Source organism: Octodon degus, unplaced genomic scaffold, assembly GCF_000260255.1.
Source record: "Octodon degus isolate 3935 unplaced genomic scaffold, OctDeg1.0 scaffold00289, whole genome shotgun sequence".
NCBI lineage: Eukaryota > Metazoa > Chordata > Mammalia > Rodentia > Octodontidae > Octodon > Octodon degus.
Window position 1 is genome coordinate 623,994 of NW_004524865.1, and position 20,201 is coordinate 644,194.

Genomic DNA, 20,201 nt, shown 5'->3' on the forward strand with positions numbered 1-20,201 from the left:
TTTTTTTTTTTTTCCAGAACTGGGGATTGAACTCAGGCCCTGGCTACTGAGCTGTCTCCCTGACCCCTCTTAACTATTTTCTAAACTCGTAAACCTACGTAATTTTAACATATGTATACTGTGTAGTACAGTATGTAGTCATCTGCTAAAGAAATATGTATTGTAAATTGTGTATTTTGATTTAGTATTCTTTTAATATTATAATTAAAATTTTAAATATATTTTTGTATACTTAAAAATTTTCAGGCAAAAATCATTAAAACCATAAATTCTATGTATATAAATAAATATACAGTTTGTGCACTACCACAAAATCCTGTGATCTAGCGAAAAATTTGTGATAAATAATTTAGGCTAATATTTTTTGAAAACCCGCAAAACAGTGAATTCATGAAAAGTCAAACCGTGAAATAGATAAGGACTAGCGTATTATAAACTGTACTGCTAGAAACATGGGTACACTTATATCATGGTGGTATGAGGTTTTTAATTCTTTTGGGAAGATACCAGAAAGGGCCTGGCTGGGTAGAATAGGACGTCTAGCTTTAGTTTAGTTTAGTGTTTTTTTTTTTTTTTTTGGTTTTTTTTGTACTGGGGATTGAACTTGAGACTTGGCGCTTGCCAGGCAGATGCTTATCCCATTGAGCTATATGCCCGGCCCCTCTACTTTTTGTTTTTAGAGGAATCTCCACACTGATTTCCACAGTAGCTGTACCAGCTTATACTCCCACCAACAGTGGAGAGGTGTTTCTTTTTCCCCAAAGCCTCTCCAGCATTCGTTATTGATTGATTTGATGATAGCCATTCTTTCTAGGGTGAGATGTAATAGTGTTTTAGTTTGCATCTGTCAAATGCTCAGTGATGTTGAGCACTCTTTCATGTATTTATTTGCCATTTATACTTCTTCTGATATATGTCTATTCATTTCAGATGTCCATTTATGGATTGAGTCTTTAAATTTGAGGGATCTGATGTTTTTTCAGTTCTTTATGTGTTCCAGATATTAATATTTGTCTGAAGAACAACTGGTTAACATTTTTCGTGCTTTGCGGGTTATCTTTTTACTCTCTTGGTTGTTGTTTTTGCTGTGTAAAAGCTTTTTAATAAGATGAGTTCCCAGTTGTTGATTCTTTGTAATATTTCCCGTACTATCAGGGTTTTTCTTCATGTGAAGTCTTTGCCTACACCTGTATCTTTAAGAATTCTACCTATTTTAGATTTAGTGTTTATGTTTTAATATTTAGATCTTTGATCCATTTTGACTTGAGTACATGATGTTATACATGGATCTAGCTTTAGGCTTAGGCACGTGCAAAGCCAGTGTTTCCTGCAACATATATTGAAGAGGATATCTTTCTTCTACTGACCGTGTTTGGCTTCTTAATAAAAGTGACTTGAGGGTATTTGAAATTGTTTCTCCATCTTCTATTCTGTTCCACTGATATTTGGGTCTGGTCCACCCCCCCCCCCAATACCCATGCTGTTTTTATCTCAGTACCTCTGTAGTATGATTTCAAGTCTGGGATTGTGATGCTCCCTGGCTTGCCTTTGTTGCCTAGAATTGTTTTTGCTATTCTAGGTCACTTCTGTTTCCAAATGAATTTTAGGATTGTTTCCTTTAGTTCTGTGAGTATGTAAAGGGTAATTTGATTTGGATCACATTAAATTTATATAAAAATTTGGGGAATATGATCATTTTTACTTTTGATTCTTCCTACCCAAGAGCAAGGGATATCTTTCCCATTTCTGAAGTCCTCCTCTTTTGGAGTATGTAGTTTCCAGTATAGAGGTCTTTTATTTCCTTTGTTAGATTGATTCCTAGGAATTTCATTTATGTGTATGCTATCCTGAAAGATGTCATTTCCCTAATTTCTGTCTCATTAATTTTTTTAATTGTATACTGAAAAGCTATTGATTTTTGAGTGTTACCCTTGTATCCAGCTATGCTATTGAGTTTGGTTACTGTATCTTTTTTTTTTTTTTTTTTTTGGCAGAACTGGGGACTGAACAGAGGCCCTGGCACTTTATTCTACTGAGCCATCTCCCCAACCTAGTTTGGTTACTATATTTGCAAATATTTTAGGTACCATATTGATTTGCCCAAAAAAACAGCTGTGATTTTGTGTAGCTATGAGAATTGTGGGCTGTACAGAGGTGATTTCCCTAAATTGATTTTTAATTTAATAAAGGAATCTGACTGGAGCTGTATATGTGCCTCCTGATAGCACTCAGATGGCATGCGGGTTAGCATTGCTTCCTGCCAGTGGCCACAGGTGAGCCTAGAGAAGAGTGCTGTGAGATTGTGGGCCTAAGATATGACATAAAGTCTCTGAGGCCTGTGTGACTCCAGAGAAAATTCCTTCCAGAATTGACTAAAAACATGTTATAGGTTAGCCACAACCTAAATCTGGGTATTCCGCTCCTTTCCGCTCCTTTCACAAGAATGCATTATTCCCTGTTTTACAAAACTTGCCTGCCTAACCTCTAACCTAGCACTTCCCATCATAATCCGCTTATCATTTTCCTCAAGGTAAATATGGTTAATAAATATCAAGGTCATAGACTGGAGTGGTGATGCACACCTATAATTATAGCACTCAGAAGCTGAGGCAGGAAGATCGTTGCAAATTCAAGTCTAGCTTGACCTACAGAGAGAGATCAAGGCCAGCCTGAACTACATAGTGAGATCTTGTCTCAGAAGGGACAAAAATAAACAAGCAAAAAAGGTTCTTGCTGCCCATGGCCTTTTTCTCCATGAACATGTGCCTCCTAGATCCCCGTTGTGTTGCTGTTTCTTTTCGCTGTGTGCTGTAACACCTTGCAGGAAATTCGGGACCCACTGCAGGGGTCTCCAATATTATTTCATCAGCAGATGAAAATTTAACTTCTTTTTTTATCCTTGAGGTTTTGTTTTTTTGTTTTTTGGGTTTTTTTGTTTTTTTTTTTGGTAATTTAGGGAAGGATTTACAGGGTGTTCAGGGTCTCACTACTAGATCAGACTCATAGTGATTCACCTACTTACAGCCTCCCAAGAGCTGGGATTACAGGCATGCACTACCATAGCCAGGCTCAGTCGTTGTCTCAGCATCTCCCCAGTGAGCTATTTGGCCAGCCCTTATCCTTGAGTCTTTTTTTTTTTGTCGGAGAAAATGTTTGTATTTTGAAAGCTCTCGCTATGGTACAAAAAATTCCTGGTTGCTGTCAATAGTGAAGCAAGAAAAATATCACAGAAGGACCCCCACTGATATTTGATTTTACCTAGGTTTCCCATAGGATATAGAGGTAAGATATACAGAAGGGGGAAGGTTCTGAAGTATTTTAAAAATACTTAATAAGGAAATTAGACATACTGTATATTTCCATTTGCTATAAGACAAACTGACAGTGAGGACTGTTTAAGAGAGGGTAGTTGTACTATTGCTTTCTATTACACAATAACATCCTGCTTTCTGAGACAATTAACAATGCTGTTCTTCCATGTACCTACTCACGTGGAAAAACTTGTTGAGCTTTTGCCAGGGCCAGGAGATGAATACAAGAACATGCCCTAATTAGTGAATTGTAGGCTCAGTAAACATTTTCGGGATGGACCCATAAAATCTGGCCACTGATTTGTTAAACGTACTAATTGTAAAATTCCTCAGCTCTTAGCCATGGTTTCTGCTCAGTATTATAAAAGCTGGGTGTAGCTTCACTGTGACTCTTCTTGGGGCTGAGGTGCAAGTCATCAAAATCTGAAATGTCATCATAGGAGTAACCCCAGTAACCTTTGGATGCATAGTAGGCAGTGTGCAGGTGATAAAATCCTGGCCAAAACACCAGAATGCCAATGATCAGAACAGGAACAGCCCCATCTGCCCCCCTTTTGCTGATGTAGTTCAACAACAGGAAGGAGCCTATGATAATAAGAAAGGCATTGACCAAAAAGGCACAGTGGCAAGTGCAATGGCTTTGTAGGGGATCTTAGGAGGGCTTTTCTTAAACTGAAGGTCAACATAGCCATCGTTTGTGCTGGAGAGCCTTGAGTATTTTACTTTGCTACTAGGGATTCCAGCAGCCACATTGGTTCTGGACGGCATCATAACATAGTGAGGGAGCTATAGTCACAGGACCACGCTGTGCCGTCCACGTGCAGGGAGCTCAGCTGCCAAGAACTGCAGGGAGTACTAATGCTGCCTTGCCCTAATGCCACCTAGCACCCCCAGTCTCTGTCCTTGAGTTTTTTATTTGGTTTATAGAGCTTCTTATTTCCAAGATTTCTGTTTGTTTCTTTTTCACAATCTTTCCTTGCTGAATTGCTTCTTCATGTCATGTATTGTCTTCCTCAATTTATTCAGATATTTATTTGTGTCCTCTTTGAAGTCCTTGATAAAAGTCAACCTTTTAAATTCTTTGTCCAGCATTTCATCTATTTTGATGTTTGGATTCAGTTACTGAAGAGTTATGAAACTTTTGAGCAGTCATGTTGCCTTACTTTTTAATATTTCTTGTGTTTCCATGTTGAGATTTATACTTCTGTTGGGATGGATATGTCTTCCACTTTTATCTGGGGCTGGTGACTTGATCCTCCATATTATTCAAAGAGGAAAAAACAAACCTTGGAAATTGTGAAAACAGACCGACCAACCAGATATAGTAAAAATCAATTAAAAGCAAGAGCTCTACTGCCAATAATAGCAGAAAAGTATAGCAATAGTATGGAGTAAACTCAGGTTTATGCTTGCAGTGTGGTTTCCCATCCTATCCCTTGGGCTTGGGTTGGCATTGCAGCCTGCTTCATATTTTTTGTATGTTGCCTTTCTGTATGCTCGTGCTTCTTTGCTTTTCTGTCTCTCTTGATTCTCAGAGGTCTTTCTCTCTTTGGAATATAGTTTATCCTTCCTAATTCTGAACTCTTCACCCTCATAATAACATGAAGGACACTTACATTCCACCATTTTATTCAGAATTTTTACATTTATCTTAAAATGCTTATTGTGTGCCTCATACACACCCAGCCCTGCACTGTAGGAAACAGCTCCTTTAAAGGTGCTTGGTGCAAAATTTAATATCAGATTTGTTTATATAATTATAATGCTCTTTATTCTTCCGCTTACAAAAATGGGAAGGGTAATGTGTATCAGTGTGGATTTCTGTGAGGGGTGATTATGTATGATTTCATTTTTCTTGATGTGATTCTGTTTTCCTCGGTTATGTGTAACACATTTACTTTCTTTTTGCTAAGTTAACATATTAAACACCTGTACTGTTTAGGATGTCTTTATTAATGCAGTTACAGATCAGATCTACTGGTTAATTAATTTAGTTAATGTAGAACAGTTTGCAACAAAAACCATTATAGGAAACAGTACATAATTCAGTGAAATTAAATATATTTTTTACAAATTTTATTTTCCAGAATCCAAACCCACTATTAGACCTGTTGGTTCTGGCGGAGTCACAAACACAAGAAGAAACAGATGATATCCGGACTGCAGTCAGACAACAACTGCAAAAAGAACTAATTGCTCTTTTCAATACCTTGCTACTCAGTTTTATGGCAGTTACTGACAGGTATGTTTTGTATCATTGAAGGTTTGGGAACAGTTATACTGTTATATACATATAACTACTCCTCATAATGAATATAATTGCTTTGGGGAAGGGCTGCAGGGATCTCAGTAGGAATTGGTAAAGGTATGCTAGGGTTTCTGTGAGGTCACATGTTAGGCATGTGGAGTGCCACCAATGCCTTTGGTTTACTTTTCTTTCTGAAGTAATTAAGGTGAAAGGAGTTATGAGAATGGTTTGTTTATATATATGCTGAATGCTAGAAGAATAGCAATAACATTTTTTTTTTCTTTTTTCTTTTTTTTTTTTTGGTGGGACCAGGGCTTGAACTCAGGCCCTTGTGCTTGCAAGGGAAGCACTTACTCTACTGAGCCATCTCTCTAGCCCCCCCCCCTTTTTTTTTTTTGCTTATTACTATTTTTTTAATGAATTTAGCACAGGGTCTGCAGGGTCTTACTACATAGATCTGACTCATAGTGATTCTCCTGTTTTCAGCCTCCCAAGCGCTGGGATAACAGGTATGTGCCACCACACCCAGTCTTAGTCACCTCTCAGCATGCCCTGGGGGGAGGTGCGGGCTCTGCACTCCAGGGATCAAACCCTGGCTGCTGAGCCGATGCGCTTTGCTGAAGCTGATGCTTTAGTCCACTGAGCTATCTGGCCAGCCCTGCATTTTTAATAGTATTGATTAGATTCTCTGTTTTATTGACCCATAAGAAGATCAACTTAAATAAGTAACATTAAGGATCTAAGTGTTCTGTGTTTTTAAAATTTTTTCAAGTAGCTGGATGATGGGTATATAAAATTATGATCCTAATAATCATATACCATATCTGATGGATAGGTAATTATGTAGTCAGTAGTTATCAATTTTTGAGTCTAATTATCTTAAAAAATTGAAGAAATTTCTGATTTTCTTTTTTCTTTCTTTTTTTTTTTTTTTTTTTTGGCGGAACTGGGGATTGAACTCAGGTGCTTGTGCTTGCTGATAGAAAATACTCTTTTTATCTGTTTCTTTTTGGTTTAATTATATGTTAAACTTGTTAAAACCTTCTTTTCCTCCAGTTTTCATGTAAAAGGTAGTATAGGTTAAAGCCTTTCCTGACACCGAAAGACTTGACTGTAGTTTTCATGTATGCCAACTAAACTTAAAAGTTTGTGCATTTTTTTTTTTTTTTTATTTATTTGTTTCGACTTGTTATTTCACTATTGGGTGGCAACACCCATAACGATTTATAAATTTTTTTCATGTAATTGTTAGTTATATTTAACATGACATAGCTTCATTGGTACTTTTGTTAATGTTTCTTGTGAAAAGTCTTGTTTTCAGAGACTATTTTCTGTTATTTTGTCTGGTTCATACTTCTAATATGTCATAAATAGCTTTCTATAGCCAATTAGATGGTTCACTAAGCCCATTATGCTTGCTCTTTGATTGATTTTCTTCCTTTTACATGCATAGGAAATGCTTGGAACTTCTTTATGTCTTCCAAACACAGCTGGGTCTGAAACTGCTCCAGTGTCTGAGGGTCACAGATGCTCCTCATTTTTATGGCCTGCCTTCCCTGGAGCGGACTTTAAGAGGGATGGCCCACCTCACTGCGTTTCCAGGATGGAGTGCACATTCTCCTTCCACAAAGCCACTTGAAATTTGTGTGAAGTATTTGTCAGGTCTCCTGGAGGTAAGTAAAAGCAACAATTCCTTGAATAGCAGCTTTTTACTATGCACTAAGTGCATTTGTTGTGTACCATCATACTATATTTATGGTTATTATGTGGCATTCACATAGCGCCTCATAATGATTAAATGTGCTAAAAATGTGTAAGATCACACTATACTCTCATTTTCAAGAAAAACTAAGGCTTTATATTTAAGTTTCTTGATTAGGGTAATTTGTTTATTTGTAATTTGTTCATTTATTTTGGTTAAAATTTTAAATTGTGAACACAGCACATATTCAGAAAATACATAGAATATAAATATGAAGCTTAGTGAGTTATCATGCCATGAGCACCCATGTAATTACCCCACTACCCAGAAATAGAGCATAGGTAGCATCTGAGCAGCTTTCATTATATTCCTCTTGTTTTCTTCTTTCTTTCTCACCTGGTAGGGATTTTGTTCACTTTGACATTTTTCTGTGCACTTATGGGTAGTTTGGTGACTTTAAGTCTGTATCTACACAGTATATAAAATAATTTGATTTTAAAAATTGAATAAATGGAATCATATGTCTTATCTGCCTTCTTTCATCATGCTTACAACATTTACTAATTTTGTTATCTGTAGGTGGATTTAGTTTAATTTCATTTGGATGGCATTTGGTATACTATAGAGTTGAAGTACATTTTTTTTTAAAAAAAGGAATAAATTTAAAGATAGTGATGAGCATTCTAGACCTAAAATTTATTGGTCAAATTATATATATAGCCTTCTACTCCTTCTTCTATTCCAAGTCCTATTTTCTGTTATATAATCTATTCCTAGCCACAAGATCATCCTTCCAAAGCAACTTAAACTTCTTTTTCTTACATGCAAGAAACTGTTAATTTTACATTTGGAATCTTCTCTCCATTCTTACTTTTTTCTTTGTCTCTGAATTATTGGTTAGATGTAGAAGCTCTTTCAAAAGTTTTTTTTTCTTTAAAAAATTAGCATAGTTTTATCTCTCTTATGGGTACTAATCTCTACAAAGTTTTGTATAAGAGCTAATTTATTGGGTCAGCCAGATAGCTCAACAGATTAAAGTGTCTGCTTAGGTAGACACAGGCACTGGGATTGGATACCCTGTGTGCCATGCCAGCCCCGCCCTCAGGACATGCTCAGACAGCGATTGTCTGTAATTCCAGTGCTTGGAAGGCTGAAAACAGGAAGATCACTATGAGTCCAATCTGTTTAGTGAGACCATGTAGACACTGTACTAAATACATTTAAAAAATTATAGAGCTAATTTTTCACTTTCCTTACTTTCTTTTAATAAGCCTTTTCTACACTCAAATAATATCATTTAACTGGTCCCTTCTTTATGTTAGGTATATGTGAAAACTTGTAAATGTTACTTTTTCTCCCCCCATAATTTTATTGAGAAACAAATAGCAATGAGACAGTTTAAAACCGAATTGGTAGGACAGTTTCAATAATTAACACATTGCATATATGCTTCCTAGTGGTTAATTGTTGTACAAGATGCGGATATAATATCCTATTTACAAACACTATTAGAACAAATCGTTCTAGTCATTAAGAGAATGTAACTATATATCTATCCTAACCATTTTGAATACACAGATATAAAATGGACATTCATCTGTATCCCCTTTTTTTATTTAGTTCCGTTATTTGAATATTATAGGTGTGTTAACTCAGCAAAATATTCTAAAAGAGTCCAGTGGTCCATAATAGTATTGGGTCTTCCACTTCACTGGCAATGTCAGAAATTGTTTTTTTTTTTAATTTGTTCTTACTTTTTTCTGTGAATTTTTGTTCCTCTTTTGAATTTTTCTTTTCCTTTTTTTTTTTTCCTTGAACCAGGGATTGAACTCAGGCCCTTGCACTTGCCATGGAAGCGATTATTCCACTGAGCCATCTCCCTGGCCCCAACCCTGTCAGAAATTGTTGACCTGAGTCCCCTACAGCTCAACATAACAACATGGCTTTACTTCTTATACTTTGTTTTTATGCTTTTCTGCTGGATGGTTAAGACCAAGGTAAAGCAAGACTTATGCAACAAGAGTTGTAGCTTTTGGGTCTGAGAAGGTCAGTGAAATCCCCTCAGGATTTATCCTGAGATCCTGTACTTCAGATTGTAGATCCTTTGCCAGTGTCAGCCATGTGGATGAGTCACAGCCATTGCTTGGCCAATGTGCTCTCTGTGAAAGCCTGAGAGAATATTTTCTCTCCATGTGACTCTTCTTAGGCACACTCTACATCATCGATCACTTTCCTCTTTGGCCCCATAATCTCCTTGATCAGAAAATTTGGGACACTACCGTGTTACATGACGTTACAGTACAAGTTCTCATATGTCCTGAGTCTTAAGTGACCTTGGAAGGCTAGGGCCAAAATGTTGGCTTTCCTTGCGGCCCTCCTTTTTGTCTAATTTTGGTCTTCAAACTTAGGTTGTTAACCCTCCAGAAGAGAAGTTTATTGTTATTACCATACAACCTAGGCTGTTAAGCTTAAGCTCACTATCTGTCTGAATATCAAACATCTTAGGCATAACATGAAGCAGGTATTTTTCATCAAGCATTGATATGCTTAAGTCCCTACAGAATAAGCTGAAAAAACATTTAAAAATTAGAATATATTTTAAAAATAGGCATAAAGAATTATATAATTCTTATGTTGACACGTAAGTCCAAAAATCTGACCATATACAACATTGAAGCAGGACAGACCCACAACATTCCTTTTCCTGTCTCCTGCCTTGATTCACTACCCCGTTCTTTTTGAACAATCATTTGCCCAAGAAACAGCACAGCAGCAACTGGCATGTCATAACAACCAGCCCATATTCAGAAGAGCAGAATAACAGGCACTCCAAGCATGAACCTCCTATTACAAATTACTATCTTCAGTCTGGTTGCTTAGTTCACAGGTGTCAGTATATGTAGTTAGTCAGGGTGAGAATCTTTCCAATTAACAACTAGATTCAAAAATCTTCTGGAGATTCTCAGGATCATTGCCTTGCCTATCTTCTACATATAACTGTATGGCTTGTCACTGTCATGTTTCCTAGCTCTTCTCCTTTCCCTCTCTTCATTGGTTAGTCCTCAAATTCTTGCTTTCCTTTTACTTGTATTATACCTTTCTATTTGTATTTCTTCTTTTGAGTTTTTATACTAGGGAAACTATACGACATTTACACATGTGTGTCTGGTTTATTTCACTTATGAGTATATCTTCAAGTGGCATTCAGTTATATATAAAGACTTCGAGTTTTTCTTGTTTATAGCTGAGTGTATTCCATTGTATAAAAATACCACATATTTTTCATCCATTCCTCAGGTGATGGGCATCTTGGTTGTTTCCAAGATTGGCTATCACAAATTGTGCTGCTATAAACATAGGCACACATATATCACTCTGATACAGTGTTTTCAGATCCTCCAGGAAAATTCCCAGTAGAGGAATAGGTGGTTTAAGTGGGATTTCCAGTCCAACTTTGCTAAGGAGTCTCCGCACTGATTTCCATAATGACTGCACCAGTCTACATTCCCAGCAGCAGTGAAGGGTTTCTTTTTCCCCACAGCCTCTCCAACATTTGTTGTTGATTGATTTCTTTATGATAGCCATTCTTTCTGGGGAAAGATGATATCTTAATGTTGTTTTAATTTGCATTTCATGGATGGCTAGTGATATGATGCATTTTTTCATATATTTATTTGCTTTTTTAATTTTATCCTCTGAGAAGTGTGCGTTCATCTCAGATGCCCATTTCTGGACTGGGTCTTTAAATTTTGGGACCCTAGTGTTTTTTATAAATTCTAGCGAGCAGACCTTTGTCTGAGTACTTATTTATCATGATTTTTTTCCAAATTTGTGGGTTGTCTTTTCACTTTGTTGGTAATTTCTTTTGACGTGAAAAATCTTCTCAGTAAGAGTACGTCCCAGTTGGTAATTCTTTCAAGTGTTCCCGTGTGATTTCATTTTTGTTCATGAACTCTTTGCCTACCGCTGTCTTCAAGAGTTCCTCCTACTTTTTCTTCTAAGAGAGTTAGTGTCTCTGTTTTAATGTTTAGATCTTTAATCCATTTTGACTTTAGCTTAGTTCATGGTGATAGAACTGGATCAAGTTTTACTTTTTGGCATGTAGAGAGCCAGTTTTTTCCAGCACCATTTGTTAAAGAGGCTGTCTTTCTTCCAGTGAGTATGTTTCGCCCCTTTGTCAAAGATAAGGTGGTTGAATATGTTTGTTGGGGCTTTAGCATCTTCTAATCTATTCTGTTGATCCACAGGTCTGTTTTGTTGCCAGTACCATGCTGATTTTATCACAGTACCCTTGTAGTATAATTTCAAGTCAGGAATTGTAATGCCTCCTGCCTTGTTTTTATTGCCCAGGGTTGCATTTGCTATTCTAGGTTTTTTTCTGGTTCCAAATATATTTTAGGAATGATTCCTGTAGCTCTGTGAGGTATGTTGGTGGTAGTTTGATAGGGATTGCCTTAAATCTGTACAGCGATTTTGGGAGTATGGCCATCTTCACAATGTTGGTTCTTCCTATCCAGGAGCATGGAATATCTTTCCATTTTCTGAAATGCTCTACAATCTTTTTTTAAAGAGTACTGAAGTTTTCCTTGAAAAGATCTTTGACTTCTTTAGTTAGATTAATTTCAAGGTATTTCATTTTCCTCGGTGCTATTCTAAAAGGTTTCTTTCTATAATTTCCCTCTCAGTGTGTTTGTTGTCTGTGTAGAGGAATGCTATTGAGTTTTGGGTATTGACTTTATAACCTGTTATACTACTGAATTTCTGTATTAATTCTAGTAGCTTCTTGGTGGAGTTTTTTGGGTCTTCCAAGTAAAGTATGATGTCATCTACAAATAATGATAATTTAACTTTTTCTTTACCTAAACTCATTCCATTTATTTTTTTTCTCTTGTCTAATGGCTGTAGCTAATGATTCCAGAACTCTATTGGATAGGAGTAGTGATAGAGGACTTCCTTGTCTTGTACCAGATCTAAGAGTAAAAGATTTCAGTTTTTCCCTATTTAGAATTGTGTTAGCCATTGGGTTTTCATAAATGGCTTTTACCAGTTTGAAGTAGAGGCCATCTATTCCAATTTTCTGTAGGACTTTGAACATGAATGAGTGTTGGACTTTGTCAAAAGCCTTTTCTGCACCAATGGAGATGATCATGTGGTTTTTAGTTTTCGCCCTATTGATATAGTGTATTACATTGATAGATTTTCGAATATTGAACCATCCTTGCATCCCTGGGATGAATCCTACCTGGTCATGGTGTATGATCTTCTTGATGATTTTCTGTATTCTATTTGCTAGGATTTTTGCATCTATGTTCATGAGGGAGATTGGCCTGTAGTTCTCTTTCTTAGTTGCATCTTTCCCTGGTTTTGATATCAGTATAATATTTGCCTCCAGGAATGATTTTGGGAGGATTGCTTCCTTTTCAATTTCATGGAAGAGTTTAAGGAGTATAGGGACTACATCTTCTGTGAATTTCTTGTAGAATTCAACTGTGACTCTATCTGGACACGGACTTTTCTTTGCTGGTAGGTTTTTAATTACATCTTGTATTTCATTGGCTGTTATTGGGTTATTGAGAGTGGTTATATCTTGTCAATTCAGTTGTGGGAATTTGTTCCTTTTTAGGAATCTGTCCATTCCTTCTGTGTCTTCTATTCTGTGAGAGTAAAGATCTCAAAGTAACTATTGATCTTCTTCTGAATTTCCACTGAGTCTGTGGTAATTACACCCTTTTCATTCCTTATTGCTTGTATTTGAATTTTTTCTTTCCTCTTTTTGATGAGGTTAGTTAGCTGCTGATCGATTTTATTTAATCTTTCAAAGAACCAGCTTTTTGCTTTTTTAATTCTTTTAATTATTTTGTTCATCTCAATTGCATTAATATCTGCTGTAATCTTTATGATTTCTTCCCATCTTTGGGCCGTAGTTTTGGTTTTCTCTTCATTTTGGAGTTGTTGAAGGTGCAGCATTAGGGTATTTGTTTGTTCCCGTTCTGTTTTCCTAATGTGTGAGTTCAGAGCTATGAATTTCCCTCTGAGAACTGTTTTCATAATATCCCATCAATTCCAATAAGTTGTACTTGAATTTTCATTGAATTGAAGATATTTTTGAATTTTTTGTTTAATTTCATCTATGACCCATTGGTTGCTAAGTAGGGTGTCATTTAATTTCCGTGTATTTAGGGATTTTTTATGGTTTCTTTTGTCATTTATTTCCAGTTTCATTGCACTGTGGTCAGATATTATGCGTCTGATAATTTGTTTTGTTGCATATACTTAAGCATGAGTTATCGACCAGTATGTGGTTGATTTTAGAAAATGACCCATGTGCAGCTGAGAAAAATGTGTATTTCAGCTATGTTTGGGTAGAACAGTCTGTATATGTCCACCAAGTCCATTTGTTTCAAGCTCTGGTTCACTTCTGTTATTTCTTTGTGAAATTTTTGTCTGGTTGACCTATCTTTTTGGGATATGTGGGTGTTAAGGTCTCCTGTTAAGATTGTGGTGTTGTATATTAGATTTTTCGTGTCCATTAAGATTTGCTTTATATAGTTGGGTGCTCCTGTGTTTGGTGCATACATATTTACGAGTGTTATGTCTTCCTCTTGAATTTTTCCCCTAACCAGTATAAAGTCGCCTTTTCTATTTCACTTGATCATTGTTGGTTTGAAGTTGAGACTGTCTGAGAATAGGATTGCTAATCGTACTTTTTACTTAGGTGCTGGGCCAGAATACTGTTCCATCCTTTGACTATCAGCCTATGAATGTTTTGTGAGTTAAATGTGTTTCTTGTATGCAGCATATTGTTGGACTTCGTTTCCCAATCCACTGTGCCAGTCTATTTCTCTTAATTGGTGAATTAGTCCATTTACGTTGATGGTTATAATTGAGATGCATTGACTTATAAATGACATGTTATTTACCTGTTGTTGTTTACTCCTTTCTCTCCTGTGTTTAATTTCTTGCCCCATTTAGTTGGTTGCTTCTGATCTCATTCGTGGAATTCTGATCATTTTGTTCCCTCTCTAGAACTTCTTTCAGTAGCCTGTGTAGGATTGGCTTTGTCATCGTGAAATTCTTTAGCTGTTCTTTGTGATGAAAGTATTTCTCTTCTCCATCCAACTTGAAAGAGAGTTTTGCAGGGTATAGTAGTCTAGGCAGGAATTTGTTTTCGTAGAGGACTTGAAATACTCTGCTCCTTGCTCTTCTTACCTTCATGGTTTGTGAAGAGAAATCTTCTGTAATTCTGAAAGGTTTTGCTTTGAATGTGATCTGCTTCACTTCTCTAGTGGCTTTCAGTATATTATTCTTGTGCTGAACTTCTGGGATCTTGAGTATTATACATCTCATTGTGTTTTTCCTTGAGTTGAGGTTACTTGGCGTTCTGAATTCTTCGGCTACCTGAACGTCAGATTGTTTCCTCATATTTGGGAAGTTTTCTGCTATTAGTTCTGCCCATATTTTTTTAATGTCATTTGTGTTGACTCCTTCTTTCTCATTGATGCCTATTTTTCTCACATTGTTCATCTTTGCATCATCTTGCAGATGATGGATTATTTTTTCCTGTATCCTAGTTGTTTTTAAGAGATCCTTTCTTACTTTTTCATTAGCTGCACCAGCATCTTCAAGATCTGAAACTCTGCCTTCACTTTCACTTAAATGGTTTTGCAAGCTTGTGATTGAGATTTTAATTTCTTCTATATCTCTTTGACACTGCTTCATGGGATCTGTTTCTTTCCTGTATTGCTCATTCAAGGAATCCATCGTTTTTCTAATCTCCTCTGTTTTTTTTTTTTTTTTATCAATATCTACTTTTAAAACAGTTATAAATTCTTTTACTGCAGTGTTTTTTTCAGATTGGGTTTCCTCCCTTTGTTTCTGTAGTCAATTCTTTACTTCAGATGCTATGATTTCCGAGAATTCTTTTCTTATTTCAGAAAATTCTGCTCTGAGTTTCCCTGTAACTTTCTGCTGTTGCTTATTTACTATTGATGCTATTCATTCATACATTTGAGCTGAGCTAGTGTCCTCTGCACTTGTTCTGGGTGGGCACTGAGTTTCCTCCATATGTTTCTGCATTTGACTCTTTACTGCAGATGCTATTAATTCAGGGATTTCTGTTTTTCATTTCCAGTCTGATTTCCTCTGTACCTTTGTGCAGCTGTTTCTTTATTTCAGAAGCCATTGATTCATTGATTTCAACTTGTGATTCCCACTTTTTTCTGTGTTAGTGTCCTCTGTGCTTGTTATGGTTGGGCTTGGGTTCTGAGATTGCATTATTTTCCTTCTCGTTGTCATTTTGTGTAGCACTGTCTTCCGACCTTTTTTGTAGAGCTTTGATGCAGTTATAACCTTAGTACCTACTGAACTTCAGGTGTAGATCTACAAAGTTTGGATCTATCCAGCTTTGCCTGTCTTGGTTCTGGCTGCTGTGCTCAGCTCGTTCCTGCTGCTGCCCTTGGGAGTGAACCTGTTGTGCCCCTCTGGCAAGATGTTCTGCTCCTGGACTAGCTGGGTGGTTCTGTCCCCTACTCTCTCTGCAGGGATTGCAGCTGCAGGGTTTCACCTCAGGCCTGTATGCCAGGCCTTAGCTGAGTCTGTAGGGGACAAGGTGGAGTGGGGGTGATGCAGTTCTCCCACACACTCACCAGGCTTGTGCTAGGACTGAATATGGAGGTCCCTAGCACGCAGCAGAAATTCTCACTGGGTGGGTAGTGTGGGGGGGATTGCTGCGGAGTGGTGGTGGGGCCCCAAGGGGGTCGAAGAAGGTCTCATCCATGCTGTGCCTGGGCTGGGTTTGGCAGGTCCCACTGGTGCAGGGTAGCCGGAAGCTCTCCCACACACTCACCAGGCCTGGGCTAGGACTGGATCTGGTGTCCCTAGAATGAGGCAGAAATTTTCACGTGGCGGGCGGGGTGTAGGGGTGCTACAGAGTGTTTGGGGGATCCCAATGGGGTGGAAGAGTGTCTTACCCACGCTGCTCCTGGGCTGGAACTGGCACGTCCCACTGGCCCCAAGTAGCCAGAATGTAAATGTTACTTTTATATAACACCTTGTCTTTTTGAAAATGCACCATTCTTATTTCATGTGTGCTATTAGACACATAAGCTTGAGAGCTTATGAGAGTCATCTTTGAAATTTGCATTATCCCATGGCTACCTTATGGGTTTAGCAGTGGCTTTTACATTGTGGAGAGTAGGGAATCATTTATTTAATGTGTGTCTTATATGTAGTTTTAAAATTAGTGTAGAATTTGCATAACATTGGTAATGTAGCATAAATGAATTTAAATGCTTTGTATTTTGTTAATTTACATCACTTGAATGACCAATATTGAACTTTTCTTTCTTACATTGTATTTTATTTATGAGCTTTCACAAAAATAAATTTTGTCCTTTTTTTTTTTTCATATTGAACTTGTGTGATAAATTGTATTTAATAGTGTTTTGTTTTGTTTTGTTTGTTTTTACGGAACTGGGGATTGAACTCAGATCCTTGCGTTTGCCAGTCAAGTGCTTATTCTACTGAGCCATCTCCCCAGCCCCTAATAGAGTAATTTAGATTGTTTTAAAACACATTTTTAAAAAGACTTCAAAGTTCTAAATACAGTTAGCTGTATAATCAAATTTAATTTGACTTTCACAGTAGCTTTTTCAATAAATTTCTTTTTTCTTAAATAATTACAAATTTTGAAAACAGAATATGCTATTCCATCAATTAATTATGTCATGCTGAAAGGTGTCCATAATCAGAAATATATGTTTTGAAAAGATAAATTAAAGACCTAACTAAAATGTTTTTAAAGTCAGATCTTTTTGTGCATTTAAAATATAATTCTATCTACAGTTACCTAACTTATAGAGTTGATTGAAATGTGATTTATAAATATATATATATATATATATATTATTATTATTATTATTATTTTTTTTTTGTGGTACTGGGGATTGAACTCAGGACCCTGCACTTGCCAGGCAAGTGCTTATTCTACTGAGCTATCTCCCCGGCCCTAAATATTCTATTTATAAACCTTTTTTGGAACACATCTTATAAAAAATGACTTTTATCTGTTTTTAGATCAGATATGCAGCAGTAAGTGAAAGGGAAACTGAATGTTGGATCATTTATATTTAGAAAGTGAGAAGTATTTTTAAAAAATAGATGTGAGTAGAGTATGAATGACAGGTATATTTCAAAATGTTATTATATTTCAAATAAATGGCTTTTCTTAATCTTTTTATATATCTGATTTACTTCATGAATTAGAAAAATAAAACAAAAATGACCCATAAATAGATTAAGATAAATGGTTAACATGGAACTATTTCATGGTGAATAAAAGCACTGAGATGAATTAATTGTATTGGTACAGAATGTAAGAAATTTGATTCTCTTTGACTTATAGCAAGTATTGGGACTAAAACTAGTTACCATTTTTTAAAATCTTTTATTAATTACAGGTGACCTTTTGTCTCATTGATTTTTGTATGTGCTGACACAATGAATTTTTCAGTAATTCACAAATTTTTACCAAATTCCTCTTTGAGGTTTGATATGTATTTATATATAAATAGTCCAGAAAAGTTTGTCACACATTGCAAAGGAAATGAGATGGAAGTAGTTTTCTGATTCAGCTTCTTAGTTAATGAATGTCCCTTCAGATAAATAACACTTTTTTGTTGTTGCCCATAGAGATAGGTCAAATGTTCCAGAAATGTGGAAGAGAAAAATTGAAAAAAATGAGTTAAATAATAATCATATATTTAAGTTTTTAGTGGAAATTTAAGATCACAAGAGAAAAAAAATCTATTTATGTTTAAATAAGAAAACTTAACCATAATTCAGGTAGTCATTAACTTTTATAGAGCTAGGAATTTCTGTGTGTGCTTTACAACAGGATATTGAGAAACTCTTTGACCTAAATACTGCAACATTTAAAAAATGTTAAACAAAATTGTTCTGAGGGGCCAGGGAGATGGCTCAGTAGGATAAGCGCTTGACTGGCAAAAGCAAGGATCTGAGTTTAGTCCCCGGTTCTTCCAAAAAAAAAAAAAAAAGATTGTGCTGAATATACCCTCCTCAAAAACAAACAAACAAACATACAAAAAAACCTAGGAATATATTATACTTCTTTCCCATGAATTACAAGGGAAAAATGTTAAGAACAATAATTTTTTTTTTTTTTTTTTTTTGGAACTGGGTGTTGAACTCAGGCCCTTGCACTTGCCAGGCAAGTACTTATTCTACTGAGTCATCTCCCAGGCTCTCAAGAATATTTTTTAACTGGTGAAGTACACATAACAAAAATTCACCATTACTGTCACTTTAAAATATATGAACTGAGAATATTATAATTTTATACAGTTAAGATTTGAGTTTGTCCAGGAGGATCACTAGGAGTCCGAACTATGCAGTGATACCCTGTAGACCCCATAGACCCTGTAGACCCAGTCCTAAATACAAAAAACAAACAAATAAGAAGAAAAAAATTTTGAGTTTGTCAAGATAGAAAGTTATGTGTCTATCTTTATTTACCATTAGACTAAAGCCACCCTGAAATTGTTTATATTTATTTTCCAGGTCATTACTTCTTTTTATGTGGAACGTGGGGGAAATGCTATGTCCTTCATGGGAAAAGGTGTTACAAAGAGCACAATTCTTTGTTTGCTTCACTTATCCCATGAGATGATGACCTATGCTCAGAGTTCGGTGAGAACATTAAAAACTGTCTCCTAAACAGCTGATTGAAAAGAAATATACTGTGCCTAATATAGAGCAAGCCTATAAGCTCACTTCCTATAAATGTTCTTTTTAACTTTTCTTTTTGAGAGACAAAATTGTTTTTTGACCAAAATGTTTCTTGGAATTCTGTATTAATAGAAATCTGAACTGTTTTTGAAATTTATTTTGATTGAAATCTGTTTTCACTTCAATATTACATTTTAGCTACATTATGAGAAAAATAACTTTTATAGAAAAATTGTTGTTTAACTTAATTAAGGAGAAGCTAGATTTTTATTTACATTGTTTGGCCAGATAATGAACTGAAACCAACTCTTAAATACATAAGTATTTTGTTTTCATCTTTAAAAACTTACTTTAACCTAAAATGTTTCTGTTTTCCTTTTTTTAATTCCAGGAGTGGATGTCTCTTTGGTTTTTGCCTTTGGGTAGTCATAGTGAAGAACATGGTCCTGCTCAACAAGGATTGGCTTGGTTGATTCCCTTATGGGTTGATCGTGACCCAGAGGTCAGTGTCAAGGAGAACCAAGTTCATTGTGTTTAAATTAAAAAAAATAAAACCTTATATGCTTAGGTATAGTCATATTAATAAGATTAAGGTAGTTAGTAAAGTTCTCATGGTGCTAACACAGGTGTCAAATAGCTAAACTCAACTTTCTACTACTTGAACAGCAAGTTCAAAAAAATCTCCTCAGTGCTCATAACTTTGCTGAATAGTCCCAACTGAAAGTCTGTCTTGAAAAAACTTATACTGGCCAAGAGTGAGTCATGCATTGCATTTCACCACAGACATGAGGGAGTGATGCTTCAGTCTAGGTGATGCTGTCTCCTTTGTGGTCATTTTCCCCTTTCCTTGAAAAAGGGCACATTTGCCTGTAGAATCTAAGCCCGACAGTCTCTCATCATCCCATCCTGTCTTCTCTATTCTCTGTATCCCACATTGATAATATTTTTGTTGATATAATCCTTTCTGTGTTCTTGCTCTTGGTATGATAGCTCAATCACCGTCATGCTGTCTTTATGAAATAGTTGGTCACACATTTCCTCCATGCTCGCTTTAGAACAAACTTTCTCATATTTTGCATGAGTAGGTTGAGAATTTTCTTTTTTTTTTCTATCACATACATATGTTATATTTATGTAGTATTTCAAAGCTTGTAGACCAAAATGTTATTTTTTTTTCAATAATACACTGCATACA

At 36.0% G+C, this 20,201-nt stretch overlaps 1 protein-coding gene and 1 pseudogene across 4 annotated transcripts in view; one reads left to right on the top strand and one right to left on the bottom strand.

Annotated features, from left to right (window-relative positions):
* Positions 1 to 20,201, top strand: part of Rttn (rotatin) — a 198,838-nt gene that overhangs the window by 92,419 nt on the left and 86,218 nt on the right. For all 4 annotated transcript variants that reach the window (XM_004647159.3, XM_023707430.1, XM_023707431.1 and 1 more), the window contains 4 exons: positions 5,399 to 5,553; positions 7,013 to 7,232; positions 18,839 to 18,967; positions 19,398 to 19,508. In XM_004647159.3, coding sequence (XP_004647216.1) covers positions 5,399 to 5,553; positions 7,013 to 7,232; positions 18,839 to 18,967; positions 19,398 to 19,508 — 615 coding nt within the window. The remainder of the gene's footprint in view (positions 1 to 5,398; positions 5,554 to 7,012; positions 7,233 to 18,838; positions 18,968 to 19,397; positions 19,509 to 20,201) is intronic.
* Positions 3,625 to 4,082, bottom strand: LOC105741099 (annotated as a pseudogene).